This window comes from Diadema antillarum, unplaced genomic scaffold, assembly GCF_040938485.1.
Source record: "Diadema antillarum isolate AM-2024a unplaced genomic scaffold, OU_Dant_1.0 scf00000007, whole genome shotgun sequence".
Taxonomy (NCBI): domain Eukaryota; kingdom Metazoa; phylum Echinodermata; class Echinoidea; order Diadematoida; family Diadematidae; genus Diadema; species Diadema antillarum.
The window spans coordinates 1138533-1162718 of NW_027270896.1; the positions used below are offsets into that span (position 1 = coordinate 1138533).

A 24186-nucleotide genomic window follows, 5' to 3' on the forward strand; every position below is an offset into this window, starting at 1 on the left:
TTGGCTTTAGAAATTAGGAAGTCTCTAAACCTTACAAAACAGCTGTTACAGTTGACACCAAGCATAAAATGATATAGATTTCCACTGGAATGCATGCAAAATTTGAGCAATTGTTTAAAATTTCATAGCCTATCTCTTCCTATCATACAAAGCTTCAAACAAGTCCCATGAATATTTCACATGTATTTTGATCATTTTCATTAGAAATCGAATCATAAACATGTCACACTTCCATTGACCAATACTGAAAAAGGACTCACATTTACACTCAAATTATTAACCATTAATATAAGATTCACGACTGTTCCAAAAAGACTGCCGCTATACTACCAAAATTGCCCTCTCGGGCTTTCAGGGGTATAAAACAAAGCTTCCTGAGATAAACATGACAAAACAAATAACATAATGTAATGTTTTTAGTCAAATGCAAAGCACTGGAAAAAAACCAACACACTATAACTTCCTTATCTATGTCCTATGGGCTCATGATACATACAAAAAGAGAAACAGTAACATACTTCACAACAAACACTTCCTTACGACCACCACATGATTGACAGCGGCACATTCTCACACAAAAAGTTAGAAATAAAACTAGAATTTGGTATTTGTATTTGAAGGACTCACCACTAACAGCTAACTACTACGCCTTTCGGGCAGCATAACAAAAGTCAGCTGATCTTTGAAGTTCAGACAAGTTCACATGAGCATACATCATAATTCAAGTAGAAATGCAAAGACAAGATATGTACTATTACATACAGAGAATATGCACTAGGCTTCTTTGCACAGCTCACAACAGCAAATACCATAAATACAACACTTACACGCACAGTGAGAGCAATTAATCTTGCAGTGGTGACAATTCAAGGGGCGCCTCTCGAGTTTGTCACGTGGAAGTTACTGCCACTGGCACTGAACTACACGGCGATAGAACTCGGCGGCTTAACTGGCTCTGCACTACTATCCATCTTGGACTTTGCCAAGTAGGTAGCTATTTGTATCTTTCTGTGGCAGCAATACGGCACATATAATAGATATCTCACAGCCATGAAATGACAGGAAATAACAACTGCCAAGTGGCGTGACTGAATCACAGCACAGAGATACTCAAGTCTGGCCCAAACACAGCACTTTTTTTTCTCTCTCTTCTTTTTGATAGGACGTTGACAAGGATTAGGGTATGCAAGTCAAATGTCAACATCGATGAGCTTTAAGTGTGTACATGCCAGTAAGGGGGGGGGGGGGGGAGGGGAGAAGGAGAAGAATTAGGCCAATGCTTTTCCTTTAATGATGACTCAATGCAGTAGGATTTAAGTGTTGATCTCCCTTCCAGTGACAGCATGATGATGCAAGCTGCTGGAAACACTCACTCATGATGACTACCCCATATTCTGATGCAGTGTATGCACAAATGCAAGGATATATTAGGGAATTTTACATCTGCATGTTTGTTTTTGTTATTTTTTTGTTTTTTTTAGGGAGGGGGAGGTCAACTCAGAGTATGTACATCTACAATGAACATAAACACAGAATTACTATCCCTTTTACTCTCACATCTGTAAATGAAGGTAAATTTCAGTCATATTAAATGTAAGTGGCATCCACACACCTTTTTTTTTAATAATCTTCATTTGATTTCTATAATTTTACAAGAAAAAAAAAAATTTAACATGAATGTACAAACACAATATACAATCAGCAATGTTCGATCAACTACAAAAAAAAAAATACTTATAAGGAATAGAAAAAGCAAACACACATACATGCATATACAAACATATACACACACATACACACATACATATATGGATACATACATACAGTGTACATACATGAAACCAGGTATGTAGACTGGACATATAGGCAGAGAAGCCAACAGGGAGATAACAGTACAGCAAACATGTTTCACATGAACACACACACACACACACACACACACACACACACACATACTTTCACAGGAGTTATGTGATCAAAAAAAGAAAGCGCTACCGGAACAGGTACCTGGGCACACTAGTAAATAATTATACTGCAAAGCAAGATACTTTTGCAACATGAAATTTTCGCAAATGGCAAGTTGCATTAAATACATACAGTCTAGACAAGAACCTTCACATGAATTTTAAATTGCAAATTTCGGGCTCTCACAAAAATTAAAATGCATGTGAATATTTCTGGTTTTACAGTAATTAAACATAGTCAGCTCTCTCTCCCCACCCCCCTCAACAAAAAAAATAATAACAATAGTAATAATGATAATAATAACAATGATGATGACACATAAATTTACAAAAACACACACATGCACACATAGTAAAAACAGCAGGCATCCAGGCCCAAAGACTGTACACAACAACTAGAGAAGAGGAAAAGAGGAGAGGAGAATAGAAGTACTCACTTCCAGGTCATTTGTGGATGCTATCATGTTGGCTGCCTGAATGAAGTCCAAGATGAGGAGGGTAGCACCGGGCAGATCACAGGCAAAGAAATCTGGGGCGCTGTATTGCACTATTGTGTTGATCACATCCTGTATGAGGAGAACGAACAGGGGATGATTTCACACAATTTCCACAAGAGTTCTTGCCATATTTGATGCTTATGTTGAGAAGCAGGGGTGTGCGAATTCAGTCGTCACCTCTTCAATCGCGACGAATCACGAGTATGAATTTAGTCAGAAATTGAATGACTTTCTCAGTTTAAAGCTCAGAGTTCACGACATGGGCCTTCACATCACACCCACACACACACACCTGAATATCACTACCAAGATCAGACTGTACATGAATCTGTATGCCTTCATCAAACACAACTTCCCATTACTTTTGGCAGCATATTTTGTGAACAGAAACTAGTTTCTCGGGATTAATATGCACAAATATGAATATCAGCACATTTTATCTAGACATTGTAAAGGCTAGATCCAGCATGCCAGTAGACTAGTACAGGACAATGATAAATTTTCAGCTACTGTTAAACATTCTTTTATATATGCAGGTTAATGAGGATATTGCAAAATCCATGCCACGTTTTATTGTAAATCTATTGAATATTCCTCCTTTGTAAGGATGAATCTTATATATTCTTTTCCATAAAAATGAAATTAAGTGTCTCATTTTACCGATATCTTCTTGTTGCATAATACCCAATGCCCCTGTAATGATACTAGAATAGTGTTCCCTTTCATCCAAGTTATAATAAACCATGGCATCTCTATTTCTTTGTTTTTCACAGACAAACACACTAAATGCAAATCTACCTCATCAGCAAAGTTGGCCTTACAAGAATCAAAAGTGTTTATCATACCTTAACATTTTCTGGTGTTTTGGTTCTACCAACATCAGAATAAAAAGGTACTTGCTATCAAAACAGCTTCACTGGGATGCAACTAAAAGGAAATATGGCTTGTGCAAACATAACAGAAGTATTGCCTGATAAATGTTTGATTGTTTCTCCTGTATCAATTCCAAAAGTTTGGTTTAGATAAAGTTGAGATTTATCAAGAGAGTATTTTAGTATGCTAGAGCTCGATGATGAGAACACAGTAGAAAGAGAAATGCTTGACCCAACTTGACATGATTTTTCATGTGAAGCTCTGCATATTGCTTTGCAATCCTGCATTAAGAATATGATAAAGACACAGTATCATCAACTCATTTGACAGACAAACAATTTGTTATTTGGTCATTTATCACATCCACCTCATTGATTTGTACAGCTGCAATCCCCATTTGTGTCATTGTTGTTGTTTTTTTTTTATCAAATCAAACTGCACAATACATCAAACAAACAAACAAAAACACCTTCTGACTAAAATCAACATCAAACATGGTAGCTTTTTTCATGTTTGAAACACTGATGAGAAAACAGTTTCTGATGACAGATTCAACACATCATGACAACATGCCCATTGTTGTGGCCTTCATGGCTTTAAAAGATGGACAACACTCAACATTTAAAACATTTCTTGGCACTCACAAAAAAAAATGGTGTCATGCATGATTACAAATCATAGTGATCATAAGTCCTAATTTCCAGTTCATACTTCTGAGTGTTCAATCCAAGAAAAAAAAAATGTATGAGCTGTATATAAACTGCTGCTGCCATGGCAACACATTTCTTGACACTCACAAAAAAGGTATCTTGCATAATTACACATTAATCATATGTGTCAGATTTCAACTGAATTGCTTTTAAACAGAAAGTGATTCAATCCACAACATTTTGGTATAATTTTATGAAAATGTGCCATTACTTTGGAAACACATTATTTGATACTGATAAAATAGGTGTCTTGCCCTTCTACTTATTAAGAGCAGTTTCTGTGCCAAATTTTAGATTAATTGCTCCAAAATTGAGGGAGTAGTTAATAGATCCACAAGATTTGCAAGGGACCAATGGACAAAACGGCCATTTGACCTCAGAGTGATTCCTATATACCCCCATACTCACAATGTGTAGGCAGTGGCATAAAGAAAACAGTATTTAACTACTGTAATATTTTTATTGTTTGCAAACTCATCCATAACTGATGTTTTACTTTTATTTCCCCCTCCCAATCATGTGCAACTGATCTGACACAACAGGATGAGACTGTGCTGAAGCACTCACCTGATCTGTGCCGATAAGCCCATAATGGAGGATGCGGTAGAAATGTACAAGGTGGTCCTTAGGGAGTGAGTGGTCCTGTCGCCTGACTGTCATGGCACACAGCTGCTTGTAGGCAGACAGCCGCCCGTGCTGGTAGCCAACGGGGAGGTAAGTGGCCCGGAAGAGCCAGGGGGAGAAGAGCAGGAGGGGCGGAATGTTTTCTGGCGGGGGCGGAGTGGTTTGGTTGTCGGTACTGATGCCCTGGTTGTCACGGATCTATAGGAACAGCCAATAAAGAGTTGATGGTCAGAGTTGATTGTGGGGAGGAGAGGGAAGGGAAGAAGCAGAGACAATCCACACCAAAGCTATATCAAGATAAGCTTTCTGTTCTATGAAGAATCATCTGCCCAGCTTTTGGCATACTAGTAACTTGCAATGCATTTTTCTATCCTCCCTCAAGCATGCTCTAATGCTACATTTCCCACCTTCATCTTACCGGAGCTCTTTCCCTGTTTCCTTTCTCAATTGCTTGGAGTAACATGCTCTGATCAGAATATGGTTCGTTTAGCCATACCTCATTGCGACAAGTGGCTGGACACTGACATATGAATGAAATGCCATTTTTCCAAAATGAATATTTTGATAAAAACTCAACCTAATGTTTAGAAGTTTTGCAACATTGCAGTCCCTCTCCTGATGTTTTCATTTTCGTGACAGCCACATTGACTCAACAACCCATCAGTTTCCAACAAAACCTCTCTCCACGATAACTAAATTCACTTGACTCGTGGATGACTTGTGGTGGAAAGGGATGAGACTGTTTCCATGGTTACCTTTGCAAGCATCTGCCAGATGTCCCACAGACACTCTAGGACCACCCAGTGAAGCCGCGGGTCACTGATCTGGTTGATGTCGCCTAGAATACCCAGGAGCCTCCTCCACACCACCACCGCCACATCGGGATGCCATCCGATCCTCGTACCCCCAGACATAACACTGGCATCGGGACTCTGGACGGGTCCTTGATTACCTGCAAAATAGGCGGTGGATGTTACAATATCATGACAAGTATGCAAAAGGGAAAACATAATTTTTTACTGATACTACCACTACTATTACTACCAGTGTCAAAATTTACAATGCAGATGCAAACCCTTAGCCAGGGCTCAACAGTAGCGACAACCTGGGACCACTAAATATTGATGACGGGCCACCACATTTCTGAAAAGGTTATCTTTTGTTGGTCCAATCGGGGAACTAAGCTTCAAAATGGATTGTTATGTTTCCTCCTTGAAATGGTTTGTTATGGTTCCTCTTACTTCCAATTCATTTATTTTCCAGGTCACCCAAAAAAAGTTACTGTCAAGCACTGTAATAACATTGGGTAAGACATACCAGCATCTGTTTTTTCACCAGCCAGTTCCATCCTGTCGTCTATCTGGATCTGCTGGTCATCATCATCCTCCAGCATGGGCGACTCTTTGGCCAAGTCCACCTCGACTCCATTGGTTTCGAGTAACCCCAGCAACGCCGTCTCCCTGCTACCCGCGACTGAATCGTGGTAGTTGTTGCCTTCTCCCGGTGACGTCCCTCCTGATTGGAAAAACCCCGGCCCGCCAGGGGAGGTCCCGTCTGAGTTGTAGAGGGGTGTGCCCAGCACAGGTGTTCCCCCTCCACTCACGTCACTAGCACTGTATGGGTGCTGCTCTGCCACCGGTGTACCCGGGCTGCTCCCCTCTAGGGAGAAGTGCGAGGCTGTCATGGCCGGCGACAAGGCGATGACCTCCTGGTCGATCTCTTCGATGAGGCTGCTGGTTGGAGTCAGCCGACTATTGTCGGTCGGCGTCGTGTGGTTGGTGGAGTCCGGAGACGGAGCGTCCAGGGAGCTGTCGTCAAGGCTGAGGTCATCGCGGGGTCCAATGAGGGGCGTGAGGCTGTTGTTCCCAAGACTGAGCTCATCCACAGAGTCCTTGTCATCACCTGCAACAGACCAATGCCATTGGACCATGTATACATTAACAAACACTCATGACATTCAAACCAGCTCCAGTTACGAAAACATTGATACTGTATACGCCGAATATTTCGCGAGGTCTATATTTTCGCGAATTTCACGAGTCAGGTGCTATTCGCGAAATTAAAGACACGCAAAAATATTGACTCTGATCCCGATGTAAATGTGACATATGTATGTACACTTCTCCATTCAGTACAGGACTGCACTATCGCTAATTTAACCACTCGCAATATCATCGGGAATTCCCGATTCGCGAAAATTTAGACTCGCAAACTATATGGCGTATACAGTATAGACTGTTTGACTATTTCTGAAATTTGGGCATATTCATATGATTTGGAAGTCATTTCATTGAAAGGAGGAATATATTCACAACAATAACAAATAATACTGCTGGCTTGGAGAAATTTAGTTCATTGGATATGAGTCAATCAGATGCACTGATGCACTGCTTCAAGCAAGAGAAAGTTTCTACAAAAAATTATCACTTCATATTCAAGTTCATATTCCATTCGCAAATCAAGAAATCTACCCTAACTACATCTTTGTACAGAAAAAAAAAAAAAACCACTACACCCTTATTTACTAGTCAAACTTGTTTGAACACTCTCTTCCTCACTCAATGTAGGTCTTAAGAACACATGATCAAGAACACCCTTGAATTTGAATGGGTAACAGCACGAATGAACTCTTTGGCTTTAAAGAACTCAGTGAATGCTTTGGCAGTAAAGAGCTCAGTGAACTCTTTTGTAGTTAGGAGCTCAGTAAAGTGAACAGCTGAGACAGGCAGAGAAACTGATACGTACCATTAGCTGGCAGTAGGGTGGTGTGCCTCATACCCAGGGGGAACGTTGTGGACTTCACCATACCTTCTCGTTCCCCATCTCCTGAGCAGAAATGACAAATTCAAACAGATTCAGAAAGCACATACCCAATAAAACAAACATGAACACATTCAGTTGTGAGAGAGCAAAAGCGCACCCAACACTCATACAATTCCACGAACTTACAACAACAACCAAAATCAGAGCTTTGGAAATAGACAAATGTCATGAGCAAAAGCATTTGATATTCATAAAACAAAACGATAACTAGAAATATCACTGAAGGTGATTAATACCCCCGCCCCGTGACGACAGTCTTACCCAAGGAATGATCTTTCCTTGATCTTCTGCCATTTAAATGCCGTTACCATGGCAACGCAGCTTCCGACACGTCCGAAAAATATGTCTTGCACATCTTCCCACCAAGACTATTGTGTGTGCCACATTTCATAAGCTTTTGTCAAAAACTGAGGAAGTAGTTCAATCCACAAGATCTTTCCTTGATCTTCCGCCATTAATATGCCGTTACCATGGCAACGCAGCTTCCGACACGTCCAAAAAATATGTCTTGCACATCTTCCCACCAAGACCAATGTGCGTGCCACATTTCATGAGCTTCAGTCGAATACAGAGGAAGTAGTTCAATCCGCAAGATCTTTCCTTGATCTTCTGCCATTTATATGCCGTTACCATGGCAACGCAGCTTCCGACACGTCCGAAAAAAATGTCTTCCACATCTTCCCACCAAGATCAAGGTGTGTGCCACATTTCATAAGCTTTGGTCAAAAAACTGAGGAAGTAGTTAAATCCGCAAGATCTTTCCTTGATCTTCTGCCATTAATATGCCGTTACCATGGCAACGTACTTTCGGGTACTGTCAAAAAATGCGTCTTGCACATCTACAACCAAAGGCACACATCTGTACCAAGTTTCATGGAAATTGGGCAAAAACTGAGGAAGTAGTTTGCAACACAAAATTTTCCATCATTTTGGCTCATAATATGTGAGCTGTTACCATGGCAACATACTTTTTGTCACTGTCAAGAAATGTGTCATGCTGACCTATATCCTAAGACAAACATTCAATATGAATTCCATGAGAATTGGAAGAACACTGATGAAGCAGTTTTGCCATGAAGCATTTTGCCCTATATTTTACCAATAACATGCCGTTACCATGGCAACGCACTTTTTGCCACTGCAGAAATATGTGTCTTGCACATTAACATATTCAGATGAACATCTGTACCTAATTTCATAAAAATTGATCAAAAACTGTGGGAGGAGTTCGCGACGCAAGATTTGTACCCATTTTTGCCCATAATATGCCGTTACCATGGCAACGTACTTTTGGGTACTGTCAAAAAATACGTCTTGCACATCTACAACCCAAGGCACACATCTGTGCCAAGTTTTATGGGAATCGGTTGAAAACTGAGGAAGTAGTTCGCGACGCAAGATTTGCAACGGACCGACCGACCGCCCGACCGCCCGACCGCCCGACCGTCCGCTGATTCCTATATACCCCCTTCAAACTTCGTTTGGCGGGGGTATAAATATAGATGTAATGAGCACGCAGCTTTACAGAACCCTTTGAAATCCATAAACAGAGTAACTTAGAGCATATATTCAGGGAGAGAGTGTAAGTCCGAAGAGGAGAATTAAAACTGACTACAAGACGGTTACAAGTCATAGTCATGGTTATGTTACAGGTCATAGATGACAGGTTAATTCTTTTTAGGGGTATGGGAACAGCTGTTTGGGAGCCATGGTTCTACTCTCAAGGGTACATTGAATTCTGCACATCAGAAACAACCTGGTTTTTTCAGGGGGAGAGTAAAGAGCAACGAAGTTTTATATGTTCCCCTTTTAGCACAGGAAATGTTGAGGTCAAGTGTTAACTACTACCATTATAAACATTTGAGGTATGATATATTCGATTTTCGCAGTGGGAATTGTTGAGGTATAATGTTCTCTTTCTCATAAAGAAACATTGAGGTCTGATAATCTCTGTAGACATTAAGAGATGCCAAAGTGTGTTATGTTTTCTCCTATAATTCAAAACTGCTGAGGTCTCTTGTTCCCTTGGAACATCTCAGCCCTACTGGGGTACTTGCAGTAGTGCCTCACCTCGATGTCTCTGCAAGTTGAGCTCATCAAACAGCTTTCCAGCGCTGCTACTCCGAGGAATCTGGACCGAGGCGGGCGGAGACAGCTCCTCCCGCTCCGTACTCACCGGGTCCACGGTCAAGGACCGCTGGCGCGTCAGGTTGGGATGTGATGAGTGGAGTGATATTACATCACCTGAGAAGCGAAACCACAAGATACCGTTGCTAGATATTCCTTTCAAGCCCTACTGCAATAACACATGATCAATTACCAGTCCAAACAGCATTCAAGAAATCTGTATGGCTCCTCGCGAAATTTTGCCAAAATTTCATACCATTGTTAGAAATTCCTTCTGTGCAATGATAATCTCAAAATTTGACGTTAAGTGACCTGACTATTAGTTATGCTATGTATATTGTGCAAAAAATGTTAACTAAACAAAATTTTCTGCAAAATGAAATTCAGCATTTAAACCATGAAAATAACAATTTTCCAGAGGGCTCATACTCTAATGACAATGAGTAGGTCATGAGGGATCATCTCTCTAAATTTGGTGTTTCTATCCACTATGTAACAGTAATTTCATTAAAGCAACCTTACTATAAATAAACAAAAGCAAACACCTTTCAAATTTATAAATTCTTGCATCAAGTTTATCTTTGTGGCAACTGGTTGACAAATTGCCCTTCATCGATGTCAATGAAGGGCAACTTGCCAATCAGCTGCGATAACAAACACCTTGATCCTAACACAATGTAACTACATGGTCTTGATCCATTCATCCCTTCCACATTCCACCTCAACCTGCACCACCTAACGTCACACACCATCATTCACACGTTCTATTTGAATCTCACAAGCTATCAATTCGATATCAGGCAAGTATCATGGCATAAAGATACAAACAGCTGTACATGACCCATTGCACTTGCTCACTCAGCTCTGTGAGTCAAGGGTTGAAAAGATCATGTTTCTTTGATGTGCGTGGCTTAACATGCTTGCAGACAAATGCTATGAATACAAACAGTTTAGTTATGCCACATTTGACGAGACAGAATACAACACGCTAAATCCAACTATCCATGTAGAAAAATTTGTTCGGCCATGTCAGAGGGACTTACACATTCTTATTTCTTCGTAGCACTGCAGTGTATTATGATGACATAAACTGTTTATTTACTCTCCAGTCACGCACCTATTAATAACAAAAATATGTTAAAGTGAAATAACAACTGCAGAACCTTTTATAGGTGCTCAATGAACTCACCGTCATCTTTGGCCTGCCGAATCTCCCGCAGCCGCGAGAGGTCGCTCTGGCTGCCCACCGTGTTGATCCGGTTGCGCTTGCGTTCCAGCTCCTCGGTGCTGCAAGGGGAGGTGGAGTCGCACCGGCTCCAGCCGCGGGAGAAGGAGCGCTCGTGCATGCCGCGCCGCAGGTCCGTCTGGAGGGGCTGGGTGCGGCACGTGCCCCGGAGTCTCTTCTGCTTCTGCTCGCTGAGCTTGTCCAGCGGCAGGCTGCTGAGGTCCAGGTGATAGACTCTACGGGCAAGGACCCTGGTCAGTGTCTCCATGGTCCGCTGCATTTCACATTGCAGATAAAAGGAAAACAACACACATAGCGTAACAAAGGAAGTAAATTCATAAATGGCATCCTCCATCTTCTGAACAGTAAAATGCAGTAAGTCTGATGGATATGGAAAAGCACAAAATCAACATCAAATACAAGAAAGGCATGCACTGCATATTCTATAAAAAATCAGTCCTATAAGATTGCGTTGAAACAGCCCAATTTAAAGGAACAGTGTGGCAAAAAGGCAAATATCAATTATTATTGTTATTATTATTATCATCATCATCATCACCATCATCACCATCATCACCATCATCATCATCATCATCATCATCATCATCATCATCATCATCGCTATCATTACCAAGCACCGTGGTATGCTGCACACTTTGATCATAGGTATCGTCTTCTGGACTCCAAGAGCTGGACCTGATATAGGTAGGAAGGACTCTCACCCCTTTATCATATGATCCATTCGTGGCAGTGATTTAATGTTATTAACTATTTTACGAACTCCACGATTTCCACGAACTCCGACCAAGACGGCAGAAAAAGCCAAGACCTCATCATGAGGTCATCCCATACAATATCTTTTAAACTCGCTGTCTGCTCACGTGCAGAAGAGTTTGGGAAAGAACTTACCGACCACTCCTTGATGAGTTCCTCCCAATGTGTAAGGGAGGAGAGAACCCGAAGGAAGTCCTCCCACAGACCAGTGGAGACCTGGATCTCAAGGTTGGCCTTGATCCACGTCACTATCAGTGTCTGCAGACATGAGAGAAAATAATGTCAAATGGCATGGACTCTGCACAGTATACATCTCCCATTATCGATACAATGCTCAGACTTTATGGTTTCTGTACACTGCACAGCAAATATGATATTCAAGAGAATGTGAAATTTAGAGAAACAGAATTTAAAGCAGAGGTGACAGAGATCATCTACAAATTTGCAGATCTATCTGACAGATCATGTGCACAGTTCCTGGCATGAGTGACAGAACAAAGTTCTCTTTTACCAACCCAAAGGTGGATACATCTCATTTCAGGAAAGGAATGTAGTGACTACTGCTCAACTCTTATCCAGGGATGCCAATTAGAATGAAAGAGAGAGCCTAAAAATATCTAAAAGAAGCTACTTTGTACATGAAAGAGCCTGAAATATGATTCTGCCAGGGCCTGAATTCAGGCTTTTTGTCTAAAAAATGGTATCTCTGCTTATCTCTCATGCAAATTAACAAGCCATGCAAAAATTCCATCTGTATCATACCTAGCTTTTTGAAAAGTCATCCACATCACTTAAACCAAATACACTCCTATATTGTCACCTTTGGCTTTGTTGACATGGGTTCATCTAGGGTCACACACATGACTAATAACATCAAAGCACAGCTTAATGTAATGCAGTATCTTATAATATATATTACATTTTGTAAAATGAAGCTCCATCTCCAAGCAAGTAAAAACATAAGGCCATGAATTCTTCACCTTGGTCTCACTACATTTTGACAGGTCACAAGTAATGGGAATAATTCTCCAAACAACGGTTTACCTGGAACAGGATGTGAGCAAGTTGCTGGCCAAGAGCTAGGCGTGGCTTGCTGGGAGTGCCTCCCAGGATGCTCTCCGTTACCCTTAGCAACACCATCAGCAGCTGCTCCCTGAGTGAGGACAAGAGGGATAACGATGAGCATTGTGGACAGGTCATATTTGTCAGACTGACAGTCCTGCCACTAGTTGTAATACAAGGTACAGTCAGAAATTGTAAAATACGCTGCACACATTACCTATTCATAACTCCTAGATGGTGTGCTATAAGGCTGTGACTTTTCAGAATTATCTGTTATGAAAGAAAAAAATCTCACGACAAATAGCAAACAAACATGTAACCATAAAGTAGTATGATCTCAATAAATGTCTAGTTTCATGTATTAATAATGACATTGCTTTCAAGCATGGTATGAACCCGTTGCGACCTTACCACGTTGTTTTCTCCAGCTTGACGTTCATGACGATGTGACGATAGCTACCCAGCACCCTGCGGCATATATCCGCCTGTTCTCGGATGGGACGGGCGGGGTCTGGAGCACCTGATGCTCCCCCTCCCGGCTCCTGGAGGAACACATTGGAGGAATTTGTGATGAAGACCTGGAGGAGAAAAGAAAAAAAAAAATGCATCGTAATAAAACATAGGAGCATTGCATCATCACAATTGCCATAATGATGCCCTGTCAATTCTGCTTTAAAATATCTTGATCCAGAGCACAGACAGATACTGAAAATAGAGTAGATGATCCTCTCTGAGCACTGTAAATTGAAGTAATTGCCAAAGTCAAGCAAAGCAATCCAAGCGGTAGATAAAAACAATAACAAAGTAATGTTGCAGTACATTCTCATGCCTTCATTCATATGTCACAGAAGGGGACAATTGTTCCACCTCGTATGCGTATGCAACTATCTCGGCCATAAAAACAGTGCATATGCCATTACCACAGCTCACAGTATACCAACGTGTTGACAGAGCAAATTGGTATGCAGCCATGCATGGCAGCATAGCTTTTATCACTTTCTCATGATATGTGTCCGTTTACAGGTACTTGTCTAGTTGCTGTTATTATATGCATGTAACCTTTGATGATTTCCGGCAGCTATCCCCAACTTCAGTTTATTTCCAACCATTTTGTCACTGCTGTAGCTTTGAGCATGATTTTTTTTTTTAAATGCACCCTGAATATGCATGAATTGGAAATTGGGTACATACTCTCATACAATGTACACTGTAAAATTTACCCCAAAAAAGTCAAGACTATTTAAACAGAAAGCAACATTCCATTAAATCTCCAGAAGGCAACACTGAGGTGATTATGCACACTTTAATAATATTTTTTTTTCTTCTCAGCTTCAACCCTTTTCAATACAGGCCTAGATGATGATGGTGACGTGGATGATGGGTGTAAGGTGTAAGTGTGCAAAATGGTGTCATCCCCACCACACTAGGAGGCACTTCATAGCCATTACCTGGACTACTTTCTGGAGTCCTGCCCCAACATTGCACTTGCCCATATCGTCACATATGGCTTGGTTTATTGCACCAATGTACGAGTTGCTACGCCTGGCCTTAGTCCCGTCCGACGACACTGACGCACTCTTGACCAAGGGTGGCACCCTAGTCTCGCCCATCTGCCGGAACAGAGGGAAAACATGGGCTACTTCGAGACAATTTGCATATGGTATAAATATTCACGAGATACGAGTAGTCACATTGTAAGAGACTGGCAGTTCCAGAATCATTTTGTGACACCTACTGCATTAGTCTCATGAACAGAGTCATACCTGCAAGTCTGTAAACACAAGCAAATCAAATACTGCACAAAGGGAAGAACCTGGCGATGTGCACTCTGAGAAATACTGTAGATGCCGAATAATTTGTGGGGGTTTGTTTTTCCAAAGTAACAAAAATCCCCACATCTAACCACCCGGCGAAATATTGCCCCCACAGATTACATGAGTAACTAAGTATGAGAGCAATTTACGTATAATGCAACATGGGCAGGCAACAGCTGCACACAGATGCCTTGCCTAGTTTACGCACATGCACGCCTACATGCTGAGCACATGCGAGCATTTTTGCGTTCCCAATCAAGAATTCAATCACACACGAAATTGTCTTACAACTACCAATTTGTCAAATCTTATGCCTGCTGAATATTTGGCATCTACTGTGAAGTTTTGAGGACAAGAATGACAAATCATCAAACAGCTGTGTATTCCACAACTACAATCATGGTAAGTCAGTTGTCAGCCTTTAGATTGAAAAGAAAAATTACATATTTTGAAATGTGAATTGTTGACATAGACTAAAATCGTCTGACTACCAGGCAATACATTTGATAATGAATGGCTGATAATTCACAAGGAAAAAAAACACAGGAAAATCAGATCAAGATATAAATCATGAATATAGATAGGGACAACCCCCCCCCCCCAACAAACTCTGAATAAAATTAAACAAAAATATAAGTGCATTAAGAAAAGGAAAACAGAAATAACAAAATAGACACTTCAAATTTTAACTTATATCACACACACACACACACACACACACACACACACTCACACAAGCAAGAATCAGAGATTCCTGTGAAAACAAAAATAGAACAAGGTATAGCACCAAAAAAACAGAAGCTCTCAGTTAACATAACACATTAGACAGGTATCAGTCCATACGCCATTCCAGAACCCATAAGACTTACATCGACATCAGGCCTATAATTGGCGAATGTCTTGTCCACTGTTCCCTGGGGAGGGCTGTCGACTTCGGAGACCCCGCCCTCGTGGGATGCCTCCAGGATGGACGTGATCTGGCAGGCCAGGGACGAGGGCGGGTCAATCTTCTTCAGGCCAGCGTTCTCCTCGTTGGCACCTTCCTCCTCCACCTCAGGCTCCTCCATGAACACCGGCTTCACGGAGGTATTCTAAAGGAATTGGTTGGCATGGAAACACAAATCAACACAGTGGCTCTCACAGAATAGCAGGGAGGTTACCGTGGCAACCAACATTGTGCGCAGACAGACAGCAATGCCATGCTCAGCTGCAAGCAGCATACAACCTTTACCAGTACATTGACTAAATAAGGTTTAAGAACCTAGTGCTGAACATCACTTTGTCATCTTCTCTTCTTTTCTATAGACAACATCTTCAGGGCTATCACTGAGCAGTTAATACCTATTATCACTTCTTTTCTGTTTCTGAAACACTGTTGAAGTGCACAGCCAGACCTGAAAGGCTCAATTAACATCCCTGACCTATTAAAATGTAAACTTCAAAGCATTTCAATGGCATATGAAAGCTGTAAATGTCATTCAATAAGGGTAAGATTTGCTGCTACACATGGTGATCTAAATTCCCCTTTAACGACTGTAGCACGCTTTTGCAAGCACTCAGTCTGTCAGGATTGCATTTGATGCGAGAGGAATGAAAAGGGCAGGGAAGCCACTGCAGACGCAGTAGACACATAGAGCATGATAGGGTAATGTGCTCAGGCTGAGAACTCTTCCTGTATTGTCACTTAAGATGGAAACAGTCAATTTAACACAGCACAGAAGTCTGGCAAGTGAATACGTTAAAACATGGACACAGCGTGTAGCATCCGATGGATATAAAATACTTATAAACCTTGGCAGTTACACTTCTCTTACATTTATAAAGCCAACAGAATGATCTAACACTCTGATCAAACACTTGAAAACAGGTTTAAAACATCTACACACACAAACACACACATCAATCTTTATGAACCTGTAGACCATTAAAGGACAGAAGCACTAAGAGACACACTACATCAATCTGTACTTGACCCACAGTCTTCACCTGGACATCAGAAGTGACGTCTTACCTGAATCCACTCATTGTAGACCTTCAGCGATAGCTTCACAGCCCTGGACTCGCTCATCGGCAGCAGAAAACCCTGTGAGATCATCACATGTGTGAAGAAATGACAACACATCTCTTGAAAACAACATCAGGAGGGGATGGAAGGTCTTCAGTTACTGAGAGAAAGATCACATTACTTTAAGCCAGGTCAGTTCTCTTTATCGATAACAAAATCTATCTAACCTGTGTGGGCAAGTTATAGACATCCCAGGCAAGTTTTCGTTTTTTTTTTTTTCCATTTCTCCTGTTATAAGAAGATGGTATTTGAAATAAAGAAAAAAGCTTGTACCAAATTACAGAATTCTTGCACAGAGCAGAGAGGAATCAAAGGTTGTTACCGAATTTTCTTTGGGTGGCAAGTTATGTGGAGTTAAACAAAATCTGTGGCAGTCACAGTGACATCATTTATGCTAAAATCTAAATGTGCATTGAGCACATAAATAAATAAAATATTATTAACTTTTTTTTGCATGGCTGAAAGAGAATCAATTTTGTCAGATGTTCTGCAAGGAAAGAACACCTTAATACTATGGACATCCTGAGCAGCCAAGGATTTGTGTGTGTGTGTGTGTGTGTGTGTGTGTGTGTGTGTGTGTGTTGTGTGCAGGAGAGTGGGAATTTCAGCTGACATTCCATGATCAAATCACACTGAGAGTCTTCTCCAAGTGACCATCATAGGCACATGATTGAGGTGATCATTTTCAAGTGCCCATTTATTCAAACCACGTACCAAACTACTGAATGACATTTATAGCATCATAATTTCTTCACTGTCTTCACTATTAAAATCATATCTGTACGACACTGCTTTTGCTTCACTTCATCACTGCAAAGGCGACATGTTAACTAGGAAAGATTTTTCCTTCCGAAACATTTAGCAACACAGCAAAACACAAGTACAATTTACAGTGCAGCAAGTAAATGATGTATCACCATATGAACTCTGCCATTCTTATAGGTAACCTGGTTTTGTACAATGGCACTGGCATTGACAGACGATGCCTCTGAGCGGGTTAAGTTACCAGTTATAGAAACAACACACTTTTGATTCCTGTTTCCTCAAACCCACCATGTATGTGTATTGCAATTATTCTACAAACTTTTTTTTTGCAGCTCACTTGTCATAAAAAAATAAGGACAAACGACAAGTAATTGAATTAAAAATCTACTTTGTTAACATATATAGGAGTTCACAGAAATATTTGTTAATTCTCATATCTTGGGAAATAAAAGAAGAAATGAATCTTTGAGTTTAAATGCTCTTTAGCAGCTTTAAAACAAAACATGTACCTATAAATTACATCAGAACACACACAAAAAAGTCAAGAAATACTTTTTTTTTTAAAGTATGTAAAACCTTCCTGAAAAAAGTACAGAAATCCTTTCAAAAAAAGCAAGGAAAACCTTTTAAAAAAGTAATGAGAACCTTTGAAATCATAATGACAACCTTAGAAAAAAAAAGAATAGAAACCTTTGATTACAAAAAAAAAAAAAAGGAACTCACCTGTCTCAGCACCTCCTGGACGAAGTTAATATTCTCCCTGGTGGAGTAGAGCACACGCTGCACCAACTCTTTCCCAGACGTCTCCAGGTCATCCTGTATGGGGACCGTCAGCGAGATGGTGCTGGTGCTGAGGGACAGGGTGGAGTTGGGGCTGATGGTCGCCGTGGATGAGCCAGAGTCACTCTCCTTCAGAAGGATGGTGTCAAGCTTCCGCTCCAGTGAATCCCTGGTCCCCACCTCCGGCCTCTCGGAATGAGGGTGGCTGTGACGACGGATGAGAGAAATACGAGGAGGACTGAATTACCATTAAATGATGGATATACCTTGACAGTGGATTTTCTTACATGATGGATCAGAAGGACTCATACGTGTTGCTTGTTTGTTTTCTCTTTAAAAAGGAGTTTCATCTTTTTAATGGAAGATCTTGTTAATATCAATTTGAAGTTAATACTTAAATAATTGATATTTCTTGGTAGGGAGATGGATTTCCATGTCAGATGAACAAGTCACCATTCACATAGATGCAATGATAAATTCAGTTTAGTAGAGTCCTCACTTCAAATAACCTAGCAATAGTTCAGAGAAAGAGCAAGGTTGGGTTAAGTAAGCTGTTTTTCCGGTGTTAAGGGATTTTTTTGTTCCTTCCTCATGTCAAATCATTATTTTGTCACCTAATCCTTACTTCCACACGATATCCCGCCACCAAAGTTGGACTGAAAATGAATATGTACACTAGCACACTGGTTCCCCCTTTATTAACTTGTATGTTCCTCCTTGAACTATGCAAATACTGGAAAATAATCTTTAAGCATGCAGCATGGACATCTCTCACAGACACAATATCACAGAGTCTTCTAACTTGCACTAACAACCTGGATTACAAACATCATGCCATGTCAGGTACTCAAAGAGGTACTGACTTGACATTTAAAACCAGTATTGAAGACAATGTCAGGTCATTGAACTCTAATGCCCAGATAGAAGCTTTACCTCGATTTTGATGAGCCTTTGCGTGTAGTGATGAAACCAACCACCCAGTTGACAACACTGACTCTGCACGCAGCAAGGTTGTTGGTGTAGCTGGAACTGCTGTTGCTACAAGTACTTCTGGCCTGAGGGATATCTAGAAGTTGATGTTTAAATTGGGAGGAAATAGGGTTCTCAGAGCAAAAGGAAATCTACACGGTCATGTGCAATCTTTCGAGGCCCTGGAGCAGGAATCCCACTTGGCTGATTTCTATCCAGTCAATGCCTCTTTGCTGTCTATTCACTGTTTGTTACAAATACCACTTTGTCACGATGCATGCAGTACTGTTATTGAATGAATACTTTATATGTATCTGCATAAATAATCATGTGGCATACAAAACTCCAATATGGTCATATATTCTGAATAACTTTGACCCTGTACAACACCATGTGGGAGGTATGCTCACATAAACAAACTCCAACAACAAACTCCCCATTGCAGTACAACTGTCTTCGTCTCTGAATATATTCAAAACAAATTGTTTAAGATTTACTCGCATGCTTTAATTGTTTTTTTCTCCTATGAATCCAAAAGTTCTAATTTTCTTTTTCATTAGACATTTTTTTTTTTTATAATAGTTATATGCTCTTTCCTTTTCCAAATTGCTAAGGCCCTATAACCTTTGATGTACCCAGTATACAGTATATAAGTAACAGAAATGTACAGTAGTTAAGTTTATTTCTTTTGTTTGTTTATGTCATTGATCTGAAATTGTCTGAATCGTGTTACTACAAATGTATTGTTATTTTATATTTTGTGTATATACAGGGCACCATTGTAAAGCAGTTAGCAAACTGAATGTGCCTACCCTGTATCTTTTTAAAGAAAACATGAATAAATAAAGAATAACCATGATGCTTTCATTGACAAAGAAGTGCACCACACAGTTACTGTATCAGATTAAGACTGCTTTCCAGCAGTTATAGTACAAGCTACCCATCAAAATGTGAATAAGATAGAGTGTACCTGTGTTCTACAATCATTAATTCAATTTCTCCGATTGCTCGAGTGCTCCTCATCAGTTTGTAACTGAGGCATTGCTTTCTGCCCCTTTGAGGAAAGTGTTACCAACAGACTTTTGATTGTCCATACCTAAAGACGATTCCTGTCTGGTTTGGCTGAAATTCTGAACTGGCAACTTTTGGTGGTACTGTGATTCGTTGATACATTTTACTTTGTTCTAACTTGTGATATCCTGTTGAGGAGCATATCAATAAATCATGGTGCATCTACTTGTAATTCCTCCTTGCTTCCCTACAAATACCTGGTGGAAAAAAAATCAAAGAAAGTCATTCTTTTTGTTATTGTTATTCACTTGTGTGTGTGTGGGGGGGGGGGGGGGGGTCAATTACCAAACAGTGCCCTTGGCAGCCTTGGTGTTCAGGCAAAAGCAAAATGAATACAACATACCTAGTATGGGCGAATACAAGCTGGTGCTATGAAGAAACTCTGGAAATATATGTGGCAGATAGAATCTCTTGAAGTTCTCCAAAAGAAATATAAAGGAGTCATCCTTCTTGCTTGGGTCATTCCACTCTATTCTTGGTACCTGTAATTTTCAAATGAATTTCAAAGAAAACAAACACATGGCAAAAGGAAGGAAATAAGTTGCTTACGTACATTCCGCCAAAACACACAGAGCGGATTCATTAGGTGGCACGACAGTTTCCATTACATACTCTTTTCTTTCTTTATTTCTGTCTCTCTTGCTTTTTCCCTCTCCCATATATTACTTTACTTTATCTGATGATTTCGATGTTGTTTCTGTCTGGTTGATAATGCCCACAGGTTTTATTTTTCTATTTCATTCTTAATAAGTGGACAGGGCTGTGAGCACATCAAGTTCATTCTACCCTGCAGCTCCTCCCCTTATTTCTCTTTAACTGTAATGTACCATCACCAAATTCTCAAACAAGGTCATGCTGTCCATGAATTGCCAAACCAGCCGAAATGGTGGTGTCTCTCAATTTCGTGGAAAAGAAAAAAAGAATTAATAGATATATCAGGTGCTGGAAATGCAAGATTGTGTAAGTGGCAGATGGTTTTCTCTACCAAAGTGGCCCACAGAGTTGCTATCCCTGGGCACTGTGAGCTTGGGCAAAGATGGTTAAAGCTAAAGCATAGTTCTCAGAAGGGCTCAAAGTTCATCTTCCATCACTTGGCGTTTACTTCCAATACATCAACAACGTCTACCGAGAAATTTTCTTCACTGACAGGATTTACCAGAATTGAGCATTTAGTGGGAGTGTTTTGAGATCGAAAGCATTCAATAATTTCAACTGCAGTATATCATTTATATTCAAGAATAGCCATTAATATCAACCCTGCATTCAGAATTGCAGGAAGGTAGAACATAACATGATGATCTATCGTGTGCTTGTAATCATATTTTCAATCAAGCTGCATGCGATTCATTCTTGCACAAAAGATTGATGGATACAGCTGCAGTCTGATTTGTGAACTACCAACAATTGATATGTAAAATAAGCAGCAACCACCATGGGGTAAGCTCTGAGATTATGGACTTCTGGCAAACCTTTTGGGCTAATTTTTTTTTGCATTTTTATTACCCAGCTGAAATTGTTTTATTACAGCATTATTTCATACATTTCTTGTGCAGACATGTACATCTTAGAGCAATAATCGACAGCTCTGCTGGTACAAGAACTATGTTTTTGCTTTATTTAATAGTGCCGCATTTCTTTCTTCTTCTTCTTTGTTTTAAAGATATTTGTCCTTCTGTAGTTTTTGTCTTTTTTGTTTTTGTCTTTCAGAAACTAACATCACTTTGAGGATTCTTCCTTTTGTATGTCTCCCAGAATGAGAAAGAGACACACCTACCATTCAATGGGATCATCTATGAGCATCATTTAAATCCTGATGGCAAAAAGGTATGAAGACAACTGTGTGCTGACCGCAGGAGCACTCCAGCATTTACAAACCCCTATGAACATGTACACTTATCACAGAAATATCAGGAATTAAAGGCTGACCCAGTGGAGTCAAACAAAGGCAGTTCGTGAATTGCATAAATGTTTTCATACCAACAAACACTTGAAAGCACTGTCTATCATAGGTGAATTTAACTCTACATGACATTTGACAGTTTAAAATGAAATAAAGGTATACACTTTACTCTGCATACTTAGAATATATATTGTGGTAGCAAGAGTGTTTTTAGTTGTATTTCAAAACTACACACTCTCAGCTGTTTCTACCAGTATAATTAGATTGATATTTCCGTAGTCCCACATACTGAACACTTCGAGAGAAACAATGTCATTACAAGAACAGGATGACGAGCTCTACCTATGTGTGTCTACCGTCACCATTGTATTCGTTATGAAACCGGGTACTTCAGTGGACAGATTGTTCATTATATTTTTACAACCGGTGTTTGTATAATATTGTCATATATAGCCCCGATGAGCTGCGGTATCTTAATGTAACATGCTAATTGACATTAGCACAGTTTAATCAATACTTCCTCTACAATGCGACATACCTGTGTGACTGTGTACTCCAGTAGTCTCTCTAGCAGGAGTTTTGTGAGATTCTCTGAAGATTTCTCCCCCGGTTGGGCTGGTACTATGGGATTTATTTCAACCTCAAGTACAGGACCTTGTGCGCAAGCAGACAAAAAGGAATGTGAAGACAAAATGACTCATGAACCATTTGGGGTTAGAGAAAAGTGCGTTGTTAGATGCTTAACACCAATCATCCTTCTGTACTGGAAATTCTATCATTGGCAATGCTCTGACATTAAAACACACACACACATACACACAAACACACACACACAAATAAAGGCACTGTTTACCATTTGCAGATGAAACAAAAATCCAGCTTCAGTGCTTTAGAATATTTCTAAAATGTGAGTTAGGGATAGAAACAAAAAATGTTAACATTTGAATAAGTATAATCAATGTTAAATATTGTTAAATATACAAAATGTGAACAATAGTTATAATAAAAATGTTTGAAGACTAAACTGTCTACAGTTATGGTTTAGTGGGAAAAATAGTGATATCTCCTTATATTCTAACCTTTACTACCACATGTTTGTTTGTTTTTTGTTGGTTTTTTGTGATACAACTGACCTACACATATGCATTAAATGTGATTTCTCGAACATTTTTCAAATCACTGCTTCCAATGGTAAACAGTACCTTTAAGACAATGATTTTAGACTGCCTAAGTGTTCTTTCGTTTGGGCAACAGTGTCTGGAGTGGCAACTCTACACTAGGTTTTGTGCTTTAAAGGGAAATTCCATCCTGATATCATGTTACTTTGTATGAAAACAGAAAAATCAAAGAAGGAAATCACTGAAAATTGGGGAAAAATCAGACACATAAAAATAAAAGTTATGAACTGATCAACTTTAGAGTAAGACACATGGCAACTCTGTGTGATGTATGTGTTTAGCAGCTCTCCATTTGTTTTCACACAAAATTTCCCTAATTTTCATTTTCTCACATACTTTGGCACAAACAGAACTTATCGACCGAGGAGGACACGCAAATATATATTACTCTTATTATTACGCCAAGAACAGATCTGAAGAAAATTTTCCTTGTGAAAAAAAAGAAAGAAAATCTGTGACTTACAGGGATCGTATAGTTTTGGTTGAGACCTGATTTCAGGTTTCTAACATTTTTTGGTGAGATAATGAGAAACCTCTAATGAAATGTGAAAGAGCATGTAATTCTATGAGAAATTCAATGTTTATTTGATGAAAATTGGTTTTGAAATGGCTAAGATATCCAAAAAAGAGCGATTCTAATAAAGTGTGGTACCCACACTTTATTACGATCGCTTTGTTTTACTTTGTTTTTGGATGTTTCAGTCATTCCAAACCCGATTTTCATCACATAAACTTTGAATTCCTCTTAAAATGGTATGCTCTGTACTATCATAAGTGTTTTCTTGGTATCTCACAAAAAGTTAGAAGCCCAATTCTCATCTCCACCAATACTGTACTATCCCTTTAAATTAAAAAGTAAATTGAAATTATGAAAACTAGCTGGAGACCAAATGTTCTTCACATCACCAGCATGAACAATGAATAATGAAAACTGCAAGCCGGAGATGACTACTCCTATCTCCTTT

The 24186-nt window shown here is 39.8% G+C and overlaps 1 protein-coding gene across 1 annotated transcript in view; it reads right to left on the reverse strand.

Annotated features, from left to right (window-relative positions):
• The window catches only part of LOC139717422 (ral GTPase-activating protein subunit alpha-1-like), a 99871-nt gene that overhangs the window by 51354 nt on the left and 24331 nt on the right, over positions 1-24186 (reverse strand). The window contains exons 6-22 of the mRNA XM_071628925.1: positions 22582-22697; positions 20487-20625; positions 19037-19169; positions 18047-18308; positions 16505-16576; positions 15363-15584; positions 14128-14289; positions 13091-13257; positions 12662-12770; positions 11753-11875; positions 10808-11117; positions 9562-9735; positions 7414-7494; positions 5986-6570; positions 5424-5620; positions 4612-4866; positions 2402-2530 (exon numbers count right to left, since the gene is read on the reverse strand). Coding sequence (XP_071485026.1) covers positions 2402-2530; positions 4612-4866; positions 5424-5620; positions 5986-6570; positions 7414-7494; positions 9562-9735; positions 10808-11117; positions 11753-11875; positions 12662-12770; positions 13091-13257; positions 14128-14289; positions 15363-15584; positions 16505-16576; positions 18047-18308; positions 19037-19169; positions 20487-20625; positions 22582-22697 — 3236 coding nt within the window. The remainder of the gene's footprint in view (positions 1-2401; positions 2531-4611; positions 4867-5423; positions 5621-5985; positions 6571-7413; positions 7495-9561; positions 9736-10807; positions 11118-11752; positions 11876-12661; positions 12771-13090; positions 13258-14127; positions 14290-15362; positions 15585-16504; positions 16577-18046; positions 18309-19036; positions 19170-20486; positions 20626-22581; positions 22698-24186) is intronic.